This window comes from Dromiciops gliroides, chromosome 4 (genome assembly GCF_019393635.1).
Source record: "Dromiciops gliroides isolate mDroGli1 chromosome 4, mDroGli1.pri, whole genome shotgun sequence".
NCBI lineage: Eukaryota > Metazoa > Chordata > Mammalia > Microbiotheria > Microbiotheriidae > Dromiciops > Dromiciops gliroides.
Window position 1 is genome coordinate 336,931,880 of NC_057864.1, and position 22,370 is coordinate 336,954,249.

At 42.0% G+C, this 22,370-nt stretch overlaps 1 protein-coding gene across 5 annotated transcripts; it reads left to right on the plus strand.

Annotated features, from left to right (window-relative positions):
* Positions 1–3,448: 3,448 nt before the first annotated feature.
* On the plus strand, positions 3,449–16,270 carry MTRES1 (mitochondrial transcription rescue factor 1). Of its 5 annotated transcripts, none has more exons than XM_043964605.1 (5): positions 3,453–3,602; positions 6,563–6,671; positions 9,119–9,573; positions 11,173–11,245; positions 15,968–16,270. In XM_043964605.1, the coding sequence occupies exons 3-5, from the start codon at positions 9,122–9,124 to the stop codon at positions 16,145–16,147; spliced, it is 705 nt and encodes a 234-aa protein (XP_043820540.1). In that variant the 5' UTR covers positions 3,453–3,602; positions 6,563–6,671; positions 9,119–9,121; the 3' UTR covers positions 16,148–16,270. The 5 variants fall into 5 exon arrangements, with proteins under 5 accessions (XP_043820537.1, XP_043820540.1, XP_043820539.1 ...); XM_043964604.1 differs by having other exon boundaries at positions 6,563–6,614; XM_043964602.1 differs by lacking the exon at positions 6,563–6,671 and having other exon boundaries at positions 3,449–3,602.
* The last annotated feature ends 6,100 nt before the right edge of the window (positions 16,271–22,370 follow it).

Here is a 22,370-nt window from a genome sequence, read left to right on the forward strand (position 1 = left end):
CTGTTTCCTGAACTTAACCTAGCACATTTCCACAGGACCATCCACATGAAAATTAATAAAACATCACGGGCTAGATGTTGTCCTTGAATTTCTTTCTTTAGTTTCAGTTTAAAGCTTATTGAACCTGGGCTAAAATGCTGGATTTCAACAATTTATAGTCTTAAGTCCTATTTTTACAAAATGTTGGACTTTGGTCACCAGATCCTACATGACAGCAATCTGATGAGAGCTGCTGAACCTTTCTTCTCTTTCCTCCCACACGGTGTCATAGCCTCCCCTACCGAGGTCTGCTTTTGCTGACCAAGGAAAGGATCTCTTATCCTTTAAAAAAAACAACCCAGCACCAATAATAATAATTGGAAATGACTGCAGGTTGGTGAAATCTCATAAGCTGCAATACCTTCATGGTACTTTGATAAATTCATCTCATTAGGTGAGATCAAAGAATTAAAATTCTTTGATTTGATTTGGAAGGGATACCAGTGGCCATGTAGTATAACCCTTGTAGTATAACAAAAGGAATCTCCATTATAAACACACTGGAACAATGGTTATGCTCTGCCACAAGCAAAAATGGTTCATGCTCTGCCAGGAGACCTCCAAGTAGGGGGAAATCATCATCTGCCAAACAGTTCATTCCAATTTTGAGCACTTCTGGTTGTTAGGAAGTTTTTCCTGATATCAATCCTAAATTTTGCCCTTTGCAACTTCTACCCCTAGTTCCTAGTTCTGTCCACTGAGGACAATCAATCAATCAATATTTATTAAGAGCCTACTAAATACTAAGCATCAGAGGGAACAAGTATGATATCCCTTAAAATACTTAGAAAACAGCTGATGACTGTCTGTTTGAATTGAAGGGGGTGTCATTCAAAAAAAAAAAAACCTTTGCAAAATGCCAGGGTACCACTTTCTGGAGAAAGAATTCCCTAAGCTTCATGTACTGTTTTTCCCTACCCAAGTCTGTTGGGAAATCATCCTGGCATGGGGGCAGCTAGGTGGCACAGTAGATAAAGCTCTGGCCTTGGATTCAGGAGGACTTGAGTTCAAATCCGACCCGAGACACGTGACACTGGCTGTGTGACCCTGGGCAAGTCACTTAACCCTCATTGCCCTGCCAAAAAAAAAAAAGAAAAAAAGAAAAGAAAAGAAATCATCCTGGCAGCAGAGGACACTGATTACTAAGCCTGGACTCTGCCACTAACAGTTCTTACAGGACCAGATCCTGGAGAACTTTCCATTTCTAGAGCAACCACAGTAATCACCAAAGTAAGAAGTGAAGGAGGTGGAGCTGGGGGAGGTCTAGGAAGGGGGAAGTTCAAGGGTAAAGCAGAAGAGGGAAAGGAAGGGGACAGAAGTGCTAGTTGATTGACTAGTTGACTGAAGGGAGAAGGAAAGAAAAGAGGAAAGGGAGAGGAAGGAGGGAAGCAGAGTAAGAGGGAGAGGGAAGGAAGGCAGAGAAAGTGAAGAAGACAGGATAAAAATTGAGTAGGGAAGCAGAAAGGAAGAGGAGGCAGTGGTAAAGAAGTAGGAGGGCAAGGAGAGGTAAGGAAAAGGAGGATGAGGAAGATTAAAGGAAGTGGAAGAGTAAGAGAAAGCAAAGGACACAGCAGGGAGTAAAAGAGTGAGGAAGGTAAGGGAATGAGTAGAGAAAGAGTCAGGAAGGAGAGGGAGGAAAAGGAGGTAGGCGATAAAAAGATAAGGAGCAGGAAGGAGAAGGGAAAAGAAAAGCACGAAAGAAAGGGAAAAAGGAAGGAGGAACAGGAGAGGAAGTAAGAGGGTGGTGAAGAGAGAAAAGGAAAGAGGAAGAAGAAAGTGAGAGGGAGGAAAAGAAAAGACCCAACTAAAATCCCATCTTCTACAGGAAGCCTTCTCTAACCGCTCTTAATTTCAGGGCTTACCCTCTTTTTTAAGTTGTTTCCTATTTATCCTATCTATAGCTTGCTCTGTAAATATTTGTACTTTCTTTCCTATTCAATTGTAAGCTCCTTGGGGCAGGGACTGCTTTTTTGCCTCTTTTTGTGTCCCCAGAGCTTAGCAGAATGCCTGGCACATAACAAGCAGTTAATATTTATTGATAGTGATATAGGAGGTAGAAAGGGGGTTAACAGAAAAACCTAAGACCCGAACTCTAATTTAGATCTGAGCTCCATGAGGGCTATAATTTACATTCCCCAGTTCTGAAAGGGATTAATAGATAATTTAAGATTTGGGCCTTCATCAATACAAGTCAGGGCCTTGGTTCAACTGGTACCCGGAGATCTGGCTCCTTTTAATTATCCCTATTAATCACCATTCATAACAAGAACATAAAGAAGCAGGTCATAGAGACCTTGACTACAACAAAAACATAAAGAGACAGGCTATGGGGCAGCTAGGTGGCACAGTGGATAGAGCACTGGTCCTGGATTCAGGAGGACCTGAGTTCAAATATGATCTCAGATACCTGACACTTACTGGCTGTGTGACCCTGGGCAAGTCACTTAACTTCTGCCCCCCACCAAAAAAAAGAGAGACAGGCTATAGAAATCCTAACTGATAAATGTTAATACTGAGAAACTAGGCCTGGGAATGAAAAACAGAGGGACACTCTGACCATGGCAAGTTGAGGTAACATGCACAGAAAAGGCCAAATTTGTCCCCAGATTCACCTTATGACAGGTAAACCCCCAAAACACACCTCCTCAGAAAAATGTACCTGCCTCGGGCCTAGGACCCCAGGAATTCTAAATTGGGATAAGCCCTCCCCTGTACCTCCCTAAGGAAGAGATTATTATAATGAGACTGATAATCAATTTATGCATACTATAAATATAATTGTCTTTTCCTTCTCTGTTCGAGAAATACCTTTCTATTTTTCTGATATTCTCCCTGTGGTCAACAGTCTTTCAATAAAACTTGGGAAACTGAGTCACTGAGTTCTTATAATTCTTTTGGAGCCTCACGATCAATTTGATCACCTTAATTCCATTCCACATCAATTGGGAGAGAATGAGTAGAGAAGAGGCCAAGGAGGGAGAAGAAAAGGGGGGGAAGAATTGAAGGGAAGGGAAAGAGAAAGGGAGAGTGGAGAGGAAGAAGACAGGGAGGAGGAAAAGGGAAGGAGAAGGGGAAAGAAATGTGAGAAAGAGAGGAAGATAGGGAGGTGGGGAGGAATGAAAGGAAGGAGGAGAAAGAGGGAAGAAAGGGAGGAGAGGGAGAAGTGGAAAGGGAAGAACAAGGGAGAGAAAAGAGGCAGAAGAAGGGAAGAAGCAGAGGAATTGAGGGAGGAAGGAGGGAGAGAATAGGGAGGCAGAAGACACTGGGGGAGAAAGGGGACGAAGTGATGGTTGAGGAGGGCCGGGCCCGGGGGCGGGGCCTGGGCGGGCTCGGGGGCGGGGCGGGAGCGGGCGGCCACAGGCTGGTCCTCCGAGCCCACGGCTCCAGCAGGGGTCCCTGTTGCGTCGTCTCCGCTAGCCGGCAGCCCTGGGCCGCTCTCTCTCTCAGCTCTCTGCTCTCTTCTCTCCTCGCTGCTCTGCGCCGGCACTGGGGTGAAAGGGGAAGGGGCTGTCAGGCCCGGCCTGGGCTGCAATCGAGGGGCCCCCGCCCCTTCACGCACTGAGGTAACCCGCCCACGCCGGACGTCCCCGGTCCGGCCCAGCCTGGCTGGGCCCCGCTGGAGCCCGAGAGGCCCAGTCCGCCTAGACACCCCCGACATACACACCCCGGACAAGCCCCGCTTGTGCGTGGGGGCTTGTGCACGTGGGTGCGGGGGCCACGGGGGAAGCGTGAGGGGCGGGGGTGGCCCTCAGGGAGTGGGGCGGCAAGCTCTGTGCTTTGGAAACGCGAGCTTCAGAGTTCCCTTTGCTCTTGACCTTGGGGCTCCCTGGCCGCGCTCTGCTAGGGGGGAGGGGGGCAGGAAGGAGCCCCAGGCCGGTTGGGAGCGTGGGGGGGTGCAAGGTGAGTCCGGAGTACTGAGCGCCGGGCCCCGAATCTGGAAGACGCGGGCGCCACGGTGGCCCCCAGAGGCTTTAGCAGCCTTGTGGCTCTGGGCAACGTCACTTTTCTCCCAACCTCAGTTTCCTGGTCTATAAAAAGGGGAATTCTAAGGGCACCTGTCCCGGGGTGGCTGTGCGGATCAAACGCTCTTTGCAAACCTTAAAGCCCTTTCACAAAGGCGAATTCTTACCGCTCTGAGGACTTGGAGAAACCAAGAGCCAAGTTCTAATGCAAGCCTTGGTGACCCGGGACGAGCCCCTTAACCCGTATCCTCAGTTTGCAAAATGGGAGTAGTGCTACCTCTTATGGGGGTAATGATAGCGCCTCCCTTCCAGGACTTTTCTGAGGATTATACGAGAATATTTATAAATCACTTTGTAAACCTTGACTGTGCAATATAAAGATAAGAACTACTTTTCTGAGGAGCCCAGTTTCCTTTATAACTGCAAGGGTTCCTCCACAGGAGTGGGTGGAGAAGGTTCCCTTCACTTAGAGTAGGGGTTTATAACTAGGGACACACGGTGGCTTGTGGATAGATTTCATGGGATCTGAAACTGGATGGGGGGAAATATATATATATATATATATATATATATATATATATATATATATATATACATATATATATATATATATATATATATATATATATATATATATATATAATTTTTTTTCCACTAACCTCTAACTGAAATTTAGCGTTTTCTTCCATTATGAATGTAGGCAACTAACCACAGTAGTTGGATTAGCAGTACTTGTGCCATTGTCACCAGTAGAAATCAGGTATTTTCATAGCACATTATAATTGGAGCTATCTCAGAATATTGTTTACACTCCTCACTACTTTGAAACTACTGTAGTTATTAGACCTGCTGCTAGATCCCATATGATTGCAGCCTTCCTGTCTAAATACTGTACTTCTGATACAATGTTTTCTTTGTAATTAATGTATTTTATACGTTAAAAACACGATGCTGACAAGGGGTCCATAAGCTTCACCAGGCTGCCTATAAAAGCCCCGGCATCTCCCAGTATGGGGACAGAATTTTGTTGGGTTTAGTCTTTGAGGAGTTTAGAACACATGGAACAATTAGAGGAGACAATATCTAATAGATGAGTGGTTTGGTACCAACTTATGAGAGCTTTGGAACAGATTGCCCAGGGATACAGTGCAGGGGTCACTCTGGAGTCAAAAGACCTGGATTCAAATCCCACTATGACATTTGCTACCTGTGTGACCTTGGGTAAATCATTTTTCTTACTTGGGCCTCTTTTTTCTATAAAATTAGGAGGTTGTACCAGATGGCTTCTGAGGTCTCTTCCACAGCACTAGTTTTATGATCTTGTGATCTCTTTAGGCTGGACTAATTTGGGAGGCCTGGGTAGGATTCCCGAAGTGCTGGGTAGAATTTGGGTAAGAAATTAAGTAAATGATATAAAGGCCAAAGCTTGAGTTCCGGTTGAAGGAGGTATGCCAGTTTCTCCTTCCCAACCTTCTCAGTGCCCTGAGGCCCTTATCCTTATTGCCTCTACTTATTCATGCTTAGAGTTATCTGCTCTAGGTGGAGGTCCTTAAGGATGCTGAATGATTTACTCAAAATCACACCCTTCAGAATTGTAGGTTCAATTTGAGCTCAGGTCCTTTGACTGAAGATCTTCAAGCCACTTAGAGGTCAGTTGGCATAGAACATAGGATCACAGTTTAGAGCTATGGAAGGGCTTTAGAGATATTCTAGATCAACTCCCTGGTTTTTGAGATGAGACTGTGCAAGAGGGCAGGTGATGTTCCCAAGATCACATATTTCTATCTCCAGCATTTTACATAGTCACTTCATAATGATAGCTGAATTGAATTAACCTCCAAATCTAATAGGTCCATCCTCAACCTCTAACCAGTGCCACATCTCTGCTTGTAAGACAGCATTGTTGTGCAGTAGAAAAAGCTCTGGATTTGGGGTCAGGGGTCCTGGGTTTTAATCAGGACTCTGAGTGACCTTGGGTAAGTCATTTGGCTTGGGTCTCAATTTACCCATCTTATAAAATGAAGGGTTTGGACTAGTTGATATCTAAGGTCTCTTCTAGTTTTAAATCTCCAGTTCTTTGTACCATATTCAGGGGCTTAGAGTCCTTTCACACGAATGCCAGAAAGCGGAAAAACAATTTGCCGAAGTGAATTTACAGATGTGATTAAAAAACCCAGGGTCTTAATCCTTCTGCACTGGGTAGGCATCCCATAAATGCATCTAGTTGATTCCTAGCAATATGTAATTTTGAGCTGATGCCCCCATGTTCAGGGCCTTAGCTGTGAGACCCTGGGCAAGTCACTTAATGTCTACCTGCCTCATTTTCCTCATCTGTAAAGTAGGAATGATAATAATATCTCCCACCCAAAGTTGTTGTAAAGATGAAATGAGATAATATTTGTAAAATGCTTTGTAAACATTAAAGTACTATATAAATACTAGCTATTATTAAATTGATTGATGGCAGTGGAAGGGCTTGAGCCTGAAACTTTATTACAATAGAAGACCATCACAGGGAAGAGACCTCCAAGTCTGTCTAATCCAAGCCCTTCATTTTACAGATGAGAAAACTGAGGCTCAGGGAGGTTAAATCCCCTGCCCAAGGTCAAAGAGGTAAGCATCAGAGATACTATTTGACTCCAGAGTTACTGCCCTTTCCCCTCATCCAAGGTAAGCAATATTTCCTGTCTCCTGAGTTGCAGATAATTCTTCCCTTAGATTATAAAGTACTTCAGGGTGTTAGGAAAAGCACATTCTTTCACAGAAAAGGAGGAGGTTCAGTAACCAAGTCTTGGTTACCTGGTAATTTGGGGAGGGAGAGGAAGTAGATTTTGGAAGTGCTAAAAAGCATGGTGTAGGGGCAGCTAGGTGGCACAGTGGATAAGGCACCAGCCTTGGATTCTGGAGGACCTGAGTTCAAGCCCAGCCTCAGACACTTACTGTATGACCCTGGGCAAGTCACTTAACCCCCATTGCCCTGCCAAAAAACAAACAAACAAAAAAATGCTTCATAAAAAGCATGGTGTAACAAATGGAGATAATCTCTGTTGGGAAGTCTTGGGTTCAAGTCTTACTCAGGATATATCATCTTATGTGACTGGGCAAGTCACCTAACCTCAGAGTGCCCCAGTTAGTTACCCACCCTCCCCAAATCACCTAATATCTGAGTTTTCCAGGCAGCTCTTTAAGACTACGAGTTGCAAAGAAAGTCCAAATTTGTATTGATAAAGGAAACTAGAAGGGGTTCCTATACTGATGGAATCACAGGTCTCAGTCCAGAAGATCCTACCCTTTTTGGGTCACTAGTGTTTTGGTGTCTTGCAAACCTTAAATTAAGTAATATATAAATTTAAATTCATTCTGTTACTATCACATGGAGATTCACTGGAAGCTGCTAGATGTCACAGGGGAGACCAATGGATAGAAAGACCCGAGTTCAAATCCTGCCTCAGCTACTTAGTCACTGTGATGCTTTTCTTTCAACTTTAGTTTTCCCCCTTTTAAAATAGGGATGATGATAGCACTAGTCTCATGGGGTTGTTGTGAGGATCAAATGAAATAACATGTAAAGGGCTTTGTAAACCTCAAAGCCCTATATAAGGCCAGCTGTTACTATTCCTCACTGTTATTGATCCAGCTCTTCTCTGTCTCCACGGCTTTCTCTGGTAACCTACTCTGAATGGAGTGTTCCTTCTGTTAATGCTTATGACCCATCTTCTGCTAAACAGGACAGGATGGGATGAAAAGTCATTTCTGGCAGTATCCATCAAGATGAGTAAGTGACTGAGAGTCTGTGGCCTGTAATGGGGTTAGCCATATGACAGTATGCGGCTTTCACAGCCTGATAAATTGTTTACACCAGTGAAGTGTGTTCTTGGGAGTATTTTAAATTAGAACTGTTCTAGAAAAGCAGCCCCTCCTTTCAGCCTGCTTTATTTCTTACGTGAGATGCAGATGTAGACAGGGGACCCTGAAAGCACTAGGACAGGAGGTTGTGTGGTTAGTTCTTCTGTCCCATCATTCCAATAAAAAATAAGGCCCCAAATGGTGGCTGGTGACATGTCACAGTGGCTGCTAAGCACATGCTTTTGTGTGAGACTTGTGGATGGTTGTTTTTGATCTGCTCTCTGCCTTATGCTGAGATGAAAGGGGAAAAAAAGATAATAAACTGTGAGAATCATTAGTAAAGAATATCAGCTGTAAAGTATAACCTTAGCAAAAGTACTTTTTCAGATGCAAGAAGTACCTGACTGTTGGCCATTTAGAAGGTGTTTGTGTTTTATGTTTATGGAATCAATCTCTAAAACCAATTTTGCACACCTTGGGAAGCCTTTCTCTATATTCTCTAAGAAGGTGGTTTCTACTATCTGGCAGTGGTGGTAAATTGGTTGTTCTTTGGCACCCTTTGGTGGGATATGGGAATTTTTATATAGTTATCATTGCCCTCCCTCAGACCCTTGTCTTTTTGTTTCCTGGCTTGCCCAATTTTCTGCCATGGGTTGGAGTAGGGACATTGCCTCTGGTGACCTATTCAGAGCCAAAAGTCACTTTTGTTCATGCTTATCACCCACTTTCTATCAGAGAAGACAAGGTAAGGAAAATACTAAGGAAAGAAGAGAAAGTGAAATTCCAATCTCTCAATTTGGCTATATAACAGTTTGGGTAGGGGTGAGGGAAGAGGTTGAAATGAGGGAAAGTTGAGAATTTTCTTTGGAGTCACAAATCCGTGTTGTCACATCTCATTTAGCTTAATCAAGAACACTGGTTATAGAAGAATTTTCTTTAAAATTTTCTCTACACAATTTTCCAACTTAAAAAAAAGAATTATTAGGAAATTATTACCAATAATTGTGCCCATTGGCAAGCTTGGCCACTATTCCCAGAGCTAATTCTCTTCCAGAAGTAGAACAAAGGCTGTGTGTGAATAAATGGCTTAATTACTTTGAATGTGTGGAGCATGCCCACTCACTAGAAGCATATCCTCGAGCTGTAGGAAAGAATTAAATGCAACCTAAAGAAAGGAGACGACAGATCTATCCTATGAATTTTTTATGTTATGCAACTTCAATAATGCCACATTTGGAAAATGTGTCTGATTGAATGTCTGTCTCTTTCAGGTGATGTATGCAATGACTAGTCTCAGATTGCCCATCCGTGCTTTAAGAAAACCAAATGCCTGGATTGGACTCTGGGGGACATCTCTTGTACACAAACCCTGTAACTCTGGGAATCAGTACATAAATTCTTCTAGTTATCAGTTAAACTATAGAACACTGTTCTACAGCATTTCCTCTGTGAAACTCCCGGGGCTTTTAATATCCCCAGAATGCATTTCACTGTTTTCCATAAGACTCAAAAGCAACACAGGGTCTAAAGAGAGCAGTAAAAAGGCTTTACAGAAAGCAGACGACGATGACGATGACTCTGATGAAGATCGGGGAGAGATGAGTGAGCAGGAAGATGAAGTTGAAGATGACCCCAATGTAGTAAAAGACTATAAGGATGTGGAGAAAGTCGTCCCTTCTTTTCGATATGATGTTATTTTGAAAACAGGTCTGGATCTTGCAAGAAAGTAAGTTTGAAAGGCATTTGATGGTACTAACCATAAGCTACTTTGCTTTTTATTATCAATTGATGTAGTCTAACTTGACAAATATTCATGGGCCCATCCTGGGTGACTAACAGCATAGAATATTAGAATCATAGAAGTTCAGAGCTGGAAGATTCCCAAGAGATCATCTTATCCAATACCCTCGCTTTACAGGTAGAGAAATCAAGGTTTATAGACTTGATGCCCCATAGTCAGTTTTGAGGAAAGATGAGAACAGAACTTAGGTCTTTTGCCTCTTAGACCAAAGCTCTTTCCACTTTGCTATATTATTTAAACCAAGAATGGAAAAGAAAAAGTCGATTTTTAGCCTTTGGCTACTTTTGGATCCACTGGGAAGGGTGGAGCGTAGGATGGTTATGCTTACACAAATTGATTTTTTAAACTATTTTTAGGGAGTCATTAATGTTTTTCTGTACCTCTTGCTTGACTAGCTATAAAAGAGTGAAGATTCTCTTGAGGCTGATAACTTTAAAGAGCTTTACTCTCCACAATTGAATTTATTAGGCGTCACTTTTCTCTGTCATTTTATTCTCTTGTTTATTCAAGTGTGCAATATGCCAGACATCCTGTGTGTAGATAGAGGATTGTTTAGTTTTTCAGTGCATTGATGCATATTCTACTCTTATCTGGACACAGAATATATTGGAGCTTTGGACAGTTGGTGCCAGTGATTCTCATTAGCATATGGTGGCCTGATTCTTCTCTGGTTAGTCCGAATGATCCCAGTATTCTCCATTCTAAAATCTGTTGGCCCTACTAAGGTGCCTTCTCTCTCTACCACAGGAATATCTGCTACTTAGTTTATATAAGCCAAATCACAGAGAACAGGAAAAAACAATAACAACAAAAGAAAAAAGAAACCCTTGTTTATTGCATGAGAGTCTTTAAAAAAAAAGGCAAGGTAAAATGAACTAATTTTTAATGAGTCTTTTCTTTTAATCCAGTTGCTGACATAAACTTCAGTAGGATGAGATAAACATGGGAAATGCCTATTTAGCAGCTGTTTAATTGCAGTACAGCTGTGGGGTTTGTAGATGGCACTCACTATACATACTGCTTCTGATTTCCTCTTAGAGCAAAAAAATATGATAATAAAGAATACAATAACTCTTTTTAGAAGGATCCTACCAATTTGGGCCACTCTTAGTCGATAAGGTTGATAATCAAAGGCACATTAACTTTGCAGACAAGTTCCCAGGTGGCAGAATACCACACAGGTTCTAGCTCTAGACAGTAACCTCAATATGTGTCCATATTGGGCTCGTTAGAGTACTAGTTGGCAGCACAAGGGCAGTGTGACATCTGTGCATCAATTCACTGATTCAGAAATGGCCTTTGATGTCATCATTTTAGAAACCCATGGAATTAACCCTTGGTGGCCCATCACCTTCACTATGAACTGTTGGTTTACACCCCCAATTGTTTATTTATTGTTGTAATGTGCCCCCTCAAATTGCTGGTGGAATGTATTCTCCAACAGGTCTATCGACTGATGTAAATACATACAATACTACTCCAGAGCATCACTCCCTCTCCCCCCCCTTTTTTTTTTCCCTAAAGTAAAATAGAAGATGCATTCTACAAAGGTGACCTCAGACTGAATGGAGAAAAATTGTGGAAGAAAAGCAGAACGGTGAGTGGTTAAAACTCAAATTGACGTTGAGATACATTCATCAGAGAGACTGCATCCTTCCCTCATCCCAAACCCACTCATTCCCCTGGTAGAAACATGAGTGCTCGCAGCATCATGTTTTAGCTATTCCAGGCCAGAGCTGGTGGCTCTTAGGAAGCTTTAGTGGGAATGAGAGACAAAGATCATATTAAACAGTTCTCTCCTTCAGCAGTCTCAGCTGTCATTTTGATAGTTCATCTCTTTTCCTATACTGTTGGAAGTCAAAATCAGAAACCAGGGAGATGCATTGACTGAACTAAAAGTTTTCTTTGCTTCTTCTGCAGTAACACACCCCAAATAGCAGTGGAGATAGGCTTCATATGAGGGTTTCTTTGGCTTCATACAAAAGAGCCAGTGTTCTGTTCAATTAAACAAGTGTTTCCAACTAGCCCAGTGCTAGGTGCTATAGAAAATACAAAGTAAGCACATGACAAGGCCTTTGCTCTCAATCAACTTCCAGTCATTAGAACAGCACAGGTGGGTCTGACCAAAGACAGTACTGATAAACATTGCTGTTGGAACTTTGAGAATTCAGAGGAAAAAAAGAGATCCCAGTTGGCTGAAGCTATCACAGGTTCAGAAGGAAGTGAGTGAGACATGAGATGGACCTCAGAAGGAACAGGTGTGGTTTTGATGGAGGATTCTTTTTTTTTTTTTTTGGTGAGGCAGTTGGGGTTAAATGACTTGCCTAGGGTCACACAGCTAGTAAGTGTTAAGTGTCTTGAGGCTGGATTTGAACTCAGGTCCTCCTGACTTCAGGGCCAGTGCTCTATCCACTGCTCCACCTAGCTGCCCTTGATGGAGGATTCTTAACCCAGCATTTGAAAATTTGTTTTCTTACATTTTAGTTCATTGTATTCTAATTGTTTTTCTTTGTAAATTTATGTGTTTTATTTTATACAGTTAAAAACTTTATTGTAAGAAGGTTGGCTTCACTAGATTGACTGCTGATGGGGTTCATTATACAAACATGGTTAAGGAGCCCAGGTTCAGAGTGAGGAAAGAAAATAGAAAAGAGGGGGACGGGGTAGGTGAAGAACAATAAAGAGACACTGGACTTTTTTTTTGGTGAGGCAATCAGGATTAAGTGACTTGCCCAGGGTCACACAGCTAGTAAGTGTCAAGTGTCTGAGGCTGGATTTGAACTCAGGCTCTCCTGAATCCAGGGCCGGTGCTTTATCCACTGCACCACCTAGCTGCCCCAGGACTTCTTTTTTTTTTTATTAAAGTAATATTGGATTAAAAACAAAAACATTAAACATGTTTAATGGCTATTTTAGAATTGTATATTTTTTCCTATGGTGTGAAACCTGTATTTTCAGTGCCCCAAAGGAACTACTTTGCATAAGCATGTGAATTTCAGAGGGCACCTGTTACAGTAGAAGCTTCCTTTGAAAGCCAGAATCATTTTTTCAGGTGAGAATTTAGTAGGGATCCCAGTAATTTTGGGAAAAACAGCTAAGGAGTATTTTTTATTCTCCACTGTAACTGCCTTTTCATTTCAGAATGATTCATGGCAGATTGGCTTCTGAGAGCAGTGTCCCTTGTTTGGGGTAGGGGGTGTTATTATAGAAGCTCTCCCAACTAATCATATAGGATATGAGGAAAACCTCTTTATTTCCTTCCTTCTTCCTCCTGGTTTCGTAGTCCCTGCCCTCAGCCAAATGAACTCTTCCTTTTGGACTTTTATAGTTCTTTAGTGGGGGAACCTTATGTCAGTCAGTCACTGTAGATGTGAATTGCAAAACATTTAGCAAATTGGTCATTTATCCAGAAATTGGGCTGAACACTTTGTATCTTTGCTTTTTTGCCTTGAACTTAGTCCAGCGACTTCCTCAGTTGTAATAACTATTGTATTGTTTTGTATACAATGTTCTCAGAGTAAAAAATTATTGCCTGGCTATCCCTTCATTCCCAACACCATCCCTTTTTTCTCCATGCTATGATGTATTGTTAACTACTGCCTAATTGCTTCTTCAGCCTGTCTTCAGTTTTATGTTGTCTCACTGCTTTCCAGATTTCTCTTGGGGGTCAGTGGAGGATGGGGGCAGTATTAACATTCTGCTGCCTGAGAGGCTGGCCCGCCTTGTTACTAGGAAGTGTGGTCGTCATAGTAACAGTATAACTAAGTGGAGATTTGAAATGTAGATGGTTGGAACCACTGATCCAAGACAATTCTGCTTTGTCTAGATATCAGGCCTGGTTTTCCTCCTTGGACCCCACAATACACTGGAAAAACAGGGAACAGAAAGTAGTCATTTGGCGTGCCCCAGGAGGCTGCCTCTGCCTAGGTACCATTCCTGGCTAATCCCTTGTTCAGCAATGAATCTATGCCCCAGCATAGCAGAGCCAGCAAAAACTTTTCTGTGTGCTGAAAAGGAAGTGTTTTTCAAGTGTTGATATATGGAGCTAGTAACTTTGCACAGAATATAGGATAACTTCGTATAGCAGTGCTCTGTCAAATACCATCTGCCCCTATTTCATCTGGGCTCCTTAAGTAAGTATTTATTATTTATTATAAGAACATACAAGAGATCAAAAAAGCACTGGAGACATTGTCCTCCCTTCCCCTGAATGAAACTGAGGGGGAATCCCATCCAGGTTGCATGATGGTGTTATGTAGTGCTGGCCTTAGACGCCACTAGGGGGTCACATCTGAGCTCTGATGTTTATTAGCTAGGTGACCAGGGCTTTAACCCAAACCTTTTCCCCTATGTAATATGAGGGTAATTATACTTGTACTACCCACCTCAAAGGTGGCTCTAGACTGTGAGTACCTGTCATGTAGTGCCAAGGTTCTTGTGAGGAAAACTTTATTTAAACCTTTCAAAGTGCTATGTAAGTGTGGCAACTTATTAGTTTTCCCTCATGGGATAGAATAGGGCTCATTGTCTACTGCCTTCATGCACTTATTCTCCTTTTCCCCCAGAAAGTTGGACTTTGGGTAACAATAACAAGTTACAAGAAAACTGTGGCCAGGTTTATGATTCACGTAATTGGGTCCCTGCTCCAGTGTAGGATTTAGGCCTCTCAGGAAGGGGAATGAGCAATTAGAGAACATTTTTGTTGTTGTTCTGTTTTGGTTTTTGCTTCTTTTCAGTAGGGGGGTGACTAAATGGATAGGTTTTTGAATCTGCCCTCATGGGTATCATGCATGTACTGGCTGCTAGATTGGAATACAGTTGTACCAAGTTGTACTCATTCGCCCATTTTACATTTCAAACAAAGGGTCTTTGATGCCCCCATTGGAGATGGCATTTAGGCAAGATGGTCCATGGGTGAATCTCACTGTGGCAGTTTTTAGTCTGTCAGAGTTGGAAGTCAGGTCAGTCAGTTAACATTTATTAAGTGACTATGGTATGCCATAGACTGTGCCATGGACTGGGGATACAGAAAAAAGCAAAAAGCAGTTCCCACTCTCAAGGAGCTCTCGCAGTCTAATGAGGAAGTCACCACACAGACCGTTCTGTACAAAGAAGACATACACACACACACATCTATATATGCATATATAATAAATTGGGGGTGGTTTCAGAGAGAGGGCTTCTTGCAGAAGGTGGGACCTTGGCGGTCAATGAGTTTACTCTCATTTTACAGATGGAAACGGAGGCCCATATATGTTAAGTGATTCGCACATAGTCTTACAGTTAATAAGTTTGTGAGTCAAGATTTGAACTCAGATTTTTCCCTAAAGGACATTAAGAGCTAATTGTACACATTTATAGAAAAGAAGGTTAAAAATAAGACACTTGAACCCTATTTCTGACCTGTAGGGCAGAATAAGTTAACTAGCTTGTGTATCCCAGTCATGTTATGTAGGAAGAATCTAAGGTCCAGTGACTTAACCAACATCAGTTAGTAAGTAGAAGAGCCAGAATTTGAACCCAGGTCCTCGAATTCTAAACGCAGAACTCTTTGCCATCTCCTGGGGTCCCTTTATAGATAGTCTATTTTGAGGTAAAACTTCTGGCTCCTTCCTTAGCAGAACTGTCTGGGGACAGGCTGTTTCCTTCCATTTCTCCAAGAAAATACTCAGTCTCTGATAGGATGACTGTGTTCTACAACAGTCAGGCTGAAAGCCTGTGCACCAAGGTTATTTGGTAGACAGATAAATAATACACCTAATTTGAAACCAACAAAAAATGCTGAACCCTAAATTTCCTTTGCAATGTATGTGGTTACAATGGTGCTGAGATAGCTTATCATCGTACCCTGTCAACTTGCAAAGGGCTTCTCTGTGCAAACTTGTACTTGAGTCCTTACCTCATGGAGATCCCTTTGGAACATGCCACCAGAGAGAGTGGTGTAATTCCCAAAGACTTGTCAAGAGCTCAACAAGCAACAGGTTATTCGAGCCTGAGCTTCCTACTAAAATGAATCATAAGATCATAGATTTAGAGCTGGGAGCAACCTCTGAGGCCTTCTAACCCAGGCTCTTTATTTTATGGCTGAGAAAAATGAGGCCCAGAAGTTGGATCAATGGCAGGCAGCCTTAGAAGAGAAACTAGGCTTTCAGTGTGTACTAAGAACCAGCCCTGCATCCTAGGAAGGTGGTCACTGTGCTCTGTTGTTAGTGCCAGCTGAATTTCTAGCTGGTGAAAAACAAATCAAACTCAGGTGGAAAGATTTATAAACCAGCCTATATTTTGCAAGATGTCATAATGGCCACTTTTAAATTTTCAGGTGAAAGTGGGTGATACACTGGACCTTATCATTGGAGAGGATAAAGAATCCGAAACAGAGATAGCTATGAGAATTGTCCTGAAAAAAGTATCAGAAGAGAAAACTGAGTCTGAAAAGTACCGAATACTATTACGCCGTTGGAAAAAAATCAGACTGCCCAAGAAGAGTGTGTCTAAGTAGCCGGATTCCTGTGGTACCAGCAATCCAGGAACTCAAGTGGTTTTCACCTAGTGGGGAAACAGGGAAAGGGGTCTTTTTGAAAAAGGACATTTTTATCAAAATAAAGTCTCATCCGTTCTGGAATCTACTAGACCGTTTTGTGAAAATGGGGCTAAGTACGTCTCTGTACATTCCTAGTGCTAGGGTTCAGCGAGTTTCTCTTGTTGACTTGGTTTGCCATTTTTCTGAGGCGTGGGAAGGAATAATTTGGTTTCCAGGTCATTTCACCTAGCATAAGATGTGCAGTGAATGAATGAAGTCCAGAGAGCTTTCTTAATGATTTGCCTGTTTTCCCAACTTAACTACCTCATGACTACATTGTAAAATAAAACTGGCTTTGTTGTTTCTTAATGCTTTTATTTCAGTTTTATACCTATCAGCCTAAATGTCTCTGAGACTAAGCTGTCTCTCACAAAGCCAAGTGTGGATAAGATTACTCTCCATCCAAGTAATCCAGGTAGAAGCATTAGTAAGGTTTGTTCTGGCTCAGATTACCCACATCCATGATGGCCTCCCTTCTGTCAACTCTTAACTCCATGTGCTTGGGCAGCAGGGGCAGGAAAAGATCCACCAGACAAGGTTTGAACAGGGCCCCAAATAAAACGGATTTCCAGTCTCCTGGAAGGTGACTGGCTAGCACCACAAGCAGAAAGGTTTTTGTTGGTTTGGTTAAGGACAGGTAATATCAACAAGAATACATCACCTTGGGGCAGCTAGGTGGTGCAGTGGATAAAGTGCTGGCCCTGGATTCAGGAGGACCTGAGTTCAAATCCGGCCTCAGACACTTGACAACTAGCTGTGTGACCCTGGGCAAGTCACTTAACCCCCATCGTCCCTTGGAAAAAAACAAACAGAGAAAAAAAAAAGAATACATCACCTTTAGGACCTTCTCCTTTGTCCTCAGTTTTTGAGCCTTCTGATTAAAAGACTTCCTAGCAGTGAAAATCAAATCCTACGGTGCTAGCGCCCGTGGCCCTGGCATCTTCCACCAGGCCTAGTTTATTTTAAAACAGGTCACAGAAAGGAGATCATAGAAAATTGATTTTTATTAAAAGGTTACATAAACTCTCAGGAGCTCATCATAAATGTCCTCTGCAGTGTTGCCAAGGGAATTTTTTTTTTAAATTTTATTTTATGGCTGGTTAATTTAGTTTTTACCAAGTCATCATGAATTATTTATGAAATACTTGTGAATTTGGATCCATTCTCGGATTTTTTCACCTCCCCCCAAACCTTCCCTTCCATAATTGGAAAGCTTAAGATAGAAAGGCATGGATGGTGGACTGCAACCTGTTACAATGGAAAGAACAGGGCCTGCAAGTCAGGAAGAGCTGGGTTCTATTCCCAGCTTTGCCATTAAGTAGGTATGTACTTAGTCATGTCATTTTAGGAACAGCTTGGTGGTACAGTACATAAAATACTGGGTTGGGAATAAGGTGAGATCTGAGTTCAAATCTTGCCTCAGACAATTTTCTAACCCTGGGCAGGTCACAATGTCTCGGCCTCAGTTTCCTAGTCTTTAAAAAGAGGGAAATGGATTTGACAGCTCTAAAGTCTTTTCCAGCTCTATGTCTATGCTGCCATGCTGCTGAGTTGTTTTGGTCACATCCAACTCTTCATGACCCCTTTTGGGGTTTCTTTGGCAAGGATAGTGGAGTGGTTTGCCATTTCCTCCAGCCTTTTTTACAGATGAGGAAACTGAGGCAAACAGGGTAAAGCGATTTGCCCGGAGAATTACAGTGTCTGAGGCTGGATTTGAACTCATGAAAATAAATCTTCCTGATTCCAAGCCCAGTGCTCTATCCACTGCACCATGGAGCTACCCCTGTGATCCCATCTACTCCATAATTCAGTTTTTTTAACTGTTAGGGATTGAACTTGTGATTTGATTGCTATAGGGAATTTCAAGATGAGAAAGCTCCCTCTCACCATTTAGGTTGCAGCCTTTTTTTTTTTTTTTTTAACAGCTTATCCTTTTAAAGCTGTCTGGAACACTGTGCAACAAAAGTGACTTGCCCACTATGACACAGCCAGATTGTCACAAGCAAGACTTGAACCCAGATTCTCCTGCCTTTGAGGCCAGTTCTCCATCTACTATACCATGAAATAAGAGTAATACCACCCCACTTGAGATTACTGTGAGGATCAGAAGATGAAAATACTGTGAGAATGTTATGAAAACCATGGTTTTTCTCCTTTGGGCTCACTGAATGATTGACAAATGAGCTTGATTCCCTGTCTGGGTTTGGCCTAGGTCAGACTCAGTCTTCCTTAAAAGTCAAAGTAAGGAAAGGGCATTTGGTTACAAAACAAAAAGGGAATGTAGTACAAGATTCCCTATGGGTAAGAGGAACTAGTAATGTATTTAGGAAACATTAGTGGTGGCATAAAAGCAATTCATAAATACTTTATGGGACTCTTGAAATTCATTCATTACTCTACACTAGTGACAGCTGCCTCATAAACTAATCATGGTGAGGTTCCATTAATGAAAATGTGAACAGAATGAAGAAAAACAGTTTAAGAGACTCAATCATTATTATAACTGTTGGAGGACGAGATTCAGGGCCTTCTATGAAAACATGGAAAATGCCCCCATTTTTCTGCTTCATACTTTTTAAGGGATGGTCTAAAAGTTTAAGCTTGGCAGTGGAGAAGAATAAAAGGGGGGAGGGGAGAGCCCTAGGTCTTTTCTCAGTAGCCCTCATCTTTTCAAAGAAACTTTCTTTTAAGAAACATGATGCTAATTATATTTCCCTGATAACTGGCACTTGCTGTTTCCTGGAAAACCATACGGATCAGTAGGCAAGCGTTTCATTTTCTCTAGCTTTTCATGGAAAAACCAGCACTTAGTGTATAACTCCTGAGTTATGGCTTATTTGGGCAGTAATGGTTTAGAGAGGCTATCACGTTTCAGGAAACCAAAGGAAAATGGGGGTGAAGCACATAAAGTCTCCTAAAGGTCATGCCTTGTACACAGTAGGTGATTCTTTCCCAGAACTTTTTTCACATAGAAACTTCGCCTTTGGAACAAGGCTATTGTCTCATATCGGTCAGAGAATTGTCAGCTACAGAAAACTCCATTAAAGGCAATAAGGTTTAGCTGGGATGCTGGGGGAGGAAGGTGATGGTACTATTAGGAAAGAAATCACAAAATGTTCCCCAAAGACACAGCTTTTGACCATAGGCCATCTCCCCGTTGTTGGTTAGGAACTGAGAATACCCACTTTAGGTGCAGTCTTGTATTCATGCTGTGAACAGAGAATGAGTTCTAATACTTCAAACTAGAGGCGAGTAGAACCAATCACTCTTTTGTAGGATTGTCAGGGATATTTTTCACATGTCCAGCCAAAGTGTCCTGAAAATAACTTAATGTATCTATCCCAAGAACAACACTACGACAGTTAACAGTGACTATAGAGTTTCCATAGAGGATTCAAAGGACACAATCTAAATGTCACTTGTTGCCATCTCATGACTTAAATATTCCCCTTATCAATAATTCTCTTATCCTCTTCCTATCCATCTGATAATGACATAGAGTTGGAGCAATTTTATTACCCACCATTTGAGAAATGAAGAAACTGAGGCCGAAATGAGGTTAAGATGTTTCAAAAATTCACTTTTCTCCTTGTCATAACAAGGGAAGAAACTAAGATTTAACATTCTAAATAGGACAATACACCACCACAAAGCAGGGCTGCTGAGCTCTGCTAATAGCATTCACCTCACACTTAACAACTGTGTATTTCAATCTCTAGAGGAATGTGAGGGCCAAGAAATGGAGCGGCCCTGTGGGCATGCCTTAGGCAGGACAGCAATCCAACCCTATTTGCAATGGTTTTGTCTCACTATTTTGCACCTAGCAGAGGAACAAAATTCTGGATTTGATTGTACTTGAGTTTTTGTTTATTACACACTGGTTTCAGGGCAAGAGGGAAAAAGTAATTTTTGAGCTAGTTACCACTGGAAAGTATCTTCTGGAGAGAAAAAAAAAGTCATCATTTAGCCAACTGGACTGAAGAACTATCATGGTGATTTTTAAAATTTAAAAAACAAACTTTATCTTTCCGTATCTGCCAAAATGATGCTCCTGACTGTAGCCTCATCAATTTCCTAGCAATGTTGATGGGTCTGTCATCAGGCACAAGCACTGTCTCCCTGTGTTCCCCAATTGAGGCCAAGATTTAGTCTTCTTAAGAGGTTGGATAATTTTTTTCCTTCCTTTTCTTTTAGCCTTATTTTTTTTTTTTTGGCAATGGGGGTTAAGTGACCTGCTCAGGGTCACACAACTAGTAAGTGTCAAGTGTTTGAGGATGAATTTGAACTCAGGTCCTCCTGAATCCAGGGCTGGTGCTCTATCCACTGCACCACCTAGCTGCCCCAGCCTTACATTTTAAAAGGGGTGGTAGTCAAAGACCAACGAAAAATCCCTTACAGCTACACAGTTAATTGGAAAGGCAAAAACAATGTCATGTCCTTAAGTAGAAAAATAAAGAGCCACATCTGTCTGCCCTGCCTTTAAAATAAACGAATGAACTCTTGGCTGGTAAGGATCAAGGTTTTCCTTGTTCTTAGCAACTGTTGAGTTGGTCACTAAGCATTTGTTTAGCACCTGCTATGTACCAGGCACTGAGCTAATATGAATAAAGGTACAAAACTGCTTGCTCTCAGGGAGCTCAGTTTAACAGGGGAGCAACATGAAAACCACTACGTGCAAACAAGATTTACAGGATAAACTGGAGACAATCAATAGAGGAAAGGCGCTAGCATTAAGTGAGATTAAGAAAGGTTTCTCCTAGAAGATGAGATTGTAGCTGGGACTTAAAGAAAGCCAGAAGGCAGAACATTCCAGGCATGGGGAAGACAACTGGTGAAAATGCCAAGTAATGGAATGTCTGGTTCGTGGAAGAGGTCAGTGCTTCGGGACTGCAGAGCTGAATAACGTGTGAGAAGAACAGCAGGAGGGAGCCAGGTTGTGAAGGATTCTGAAGGCTAGAATAAAGGGAACCACTGGAATTTGTTGCATGTGTGAGACACGTGGTTAGATCTTCACTTTAGGAAGATCATTTTAACTGCTGGATGGAGGATGGGGTGAAATGGGGAAAGACTTGAGGCAGGGAGACCAACCAGTAGGATATTGTAGTTCGGTTGTTAGGTGATGAGGGCCTATACCAGGGAAGTGGCAGTGTCAGAAAGAGAGAGATAAAGTGGATAAAGCACTGGCCCTGAAGTCAGGAGGACCTGAGTTCAAATCTGACCTCAGACACAACACTTACTAGCTGTGTGACCCTGGGCAAGTCACTTAACCCCAATTGCCTCACCCCTCCCCGAAAAAAAAAAGAGAGAGAGACGGGACATATAATGTTGAGAGCAAAGTGTTTTACATCTGTTATCTAATTTGACACCCACACAACCCTGTGAGGTGAATTCTGAAACTGAGGCTGAAATAGGTTAAGTGACTTGTCCAGGGTTAAGTCACAGCCAGCAAGTATCAGGTGAAATTTGCACTCAGATCTTTCTGATTCCAAGCCTAGCAGTTTTAACCACTGTGCCACCTCACACTTACATAGTTCTTTTTATCGTTACAAAGCACTTTTACCATATATTATCCCCCTTTTTGAGATTCTCACTTGCTTCCCATGGTACAAATAGTATTACTCTCATTGGGGCGATGGGGATCTAGGAAGACCTGAATTCAAATCCAGCCTCAAGACACTAGCCATGTGACTGTGGGCAAGTCACTTAACCTGTTTGCCTCAGTTTCGTCCTCTGTAAAACATTTGTTGGCACAGTGGTACATAGTAAGAGCTATATACGTGTTAACTATTTACTATTGTTATTACTGCCATCTTTATTTAGTTATTTTAGTATATCGGGAAAATGAGATTGAGAAAGGTTAAATGATCTATCCAGCACAGGTCACACAGCAGAACTGCAGCTTCAATTCAAGTTTCCTGACCTCAAATCTAATACTCTTTCTGCCATCCCACCTACTTCTAGGAATGGTGAAACTTAAAAATGTTTTTAAATTGTTTATCATAATGTTTACTAAGCTATGCATAGAAATCCCTACTTATTAAAAAAAATCACCCATACATTTTATTTTTCCTAGGAGATAAGACCCTAGTTATAAAAGGAAACTTCAAAGAACTCACCTTCCCCCTCCCCCCCCCCCCAACTA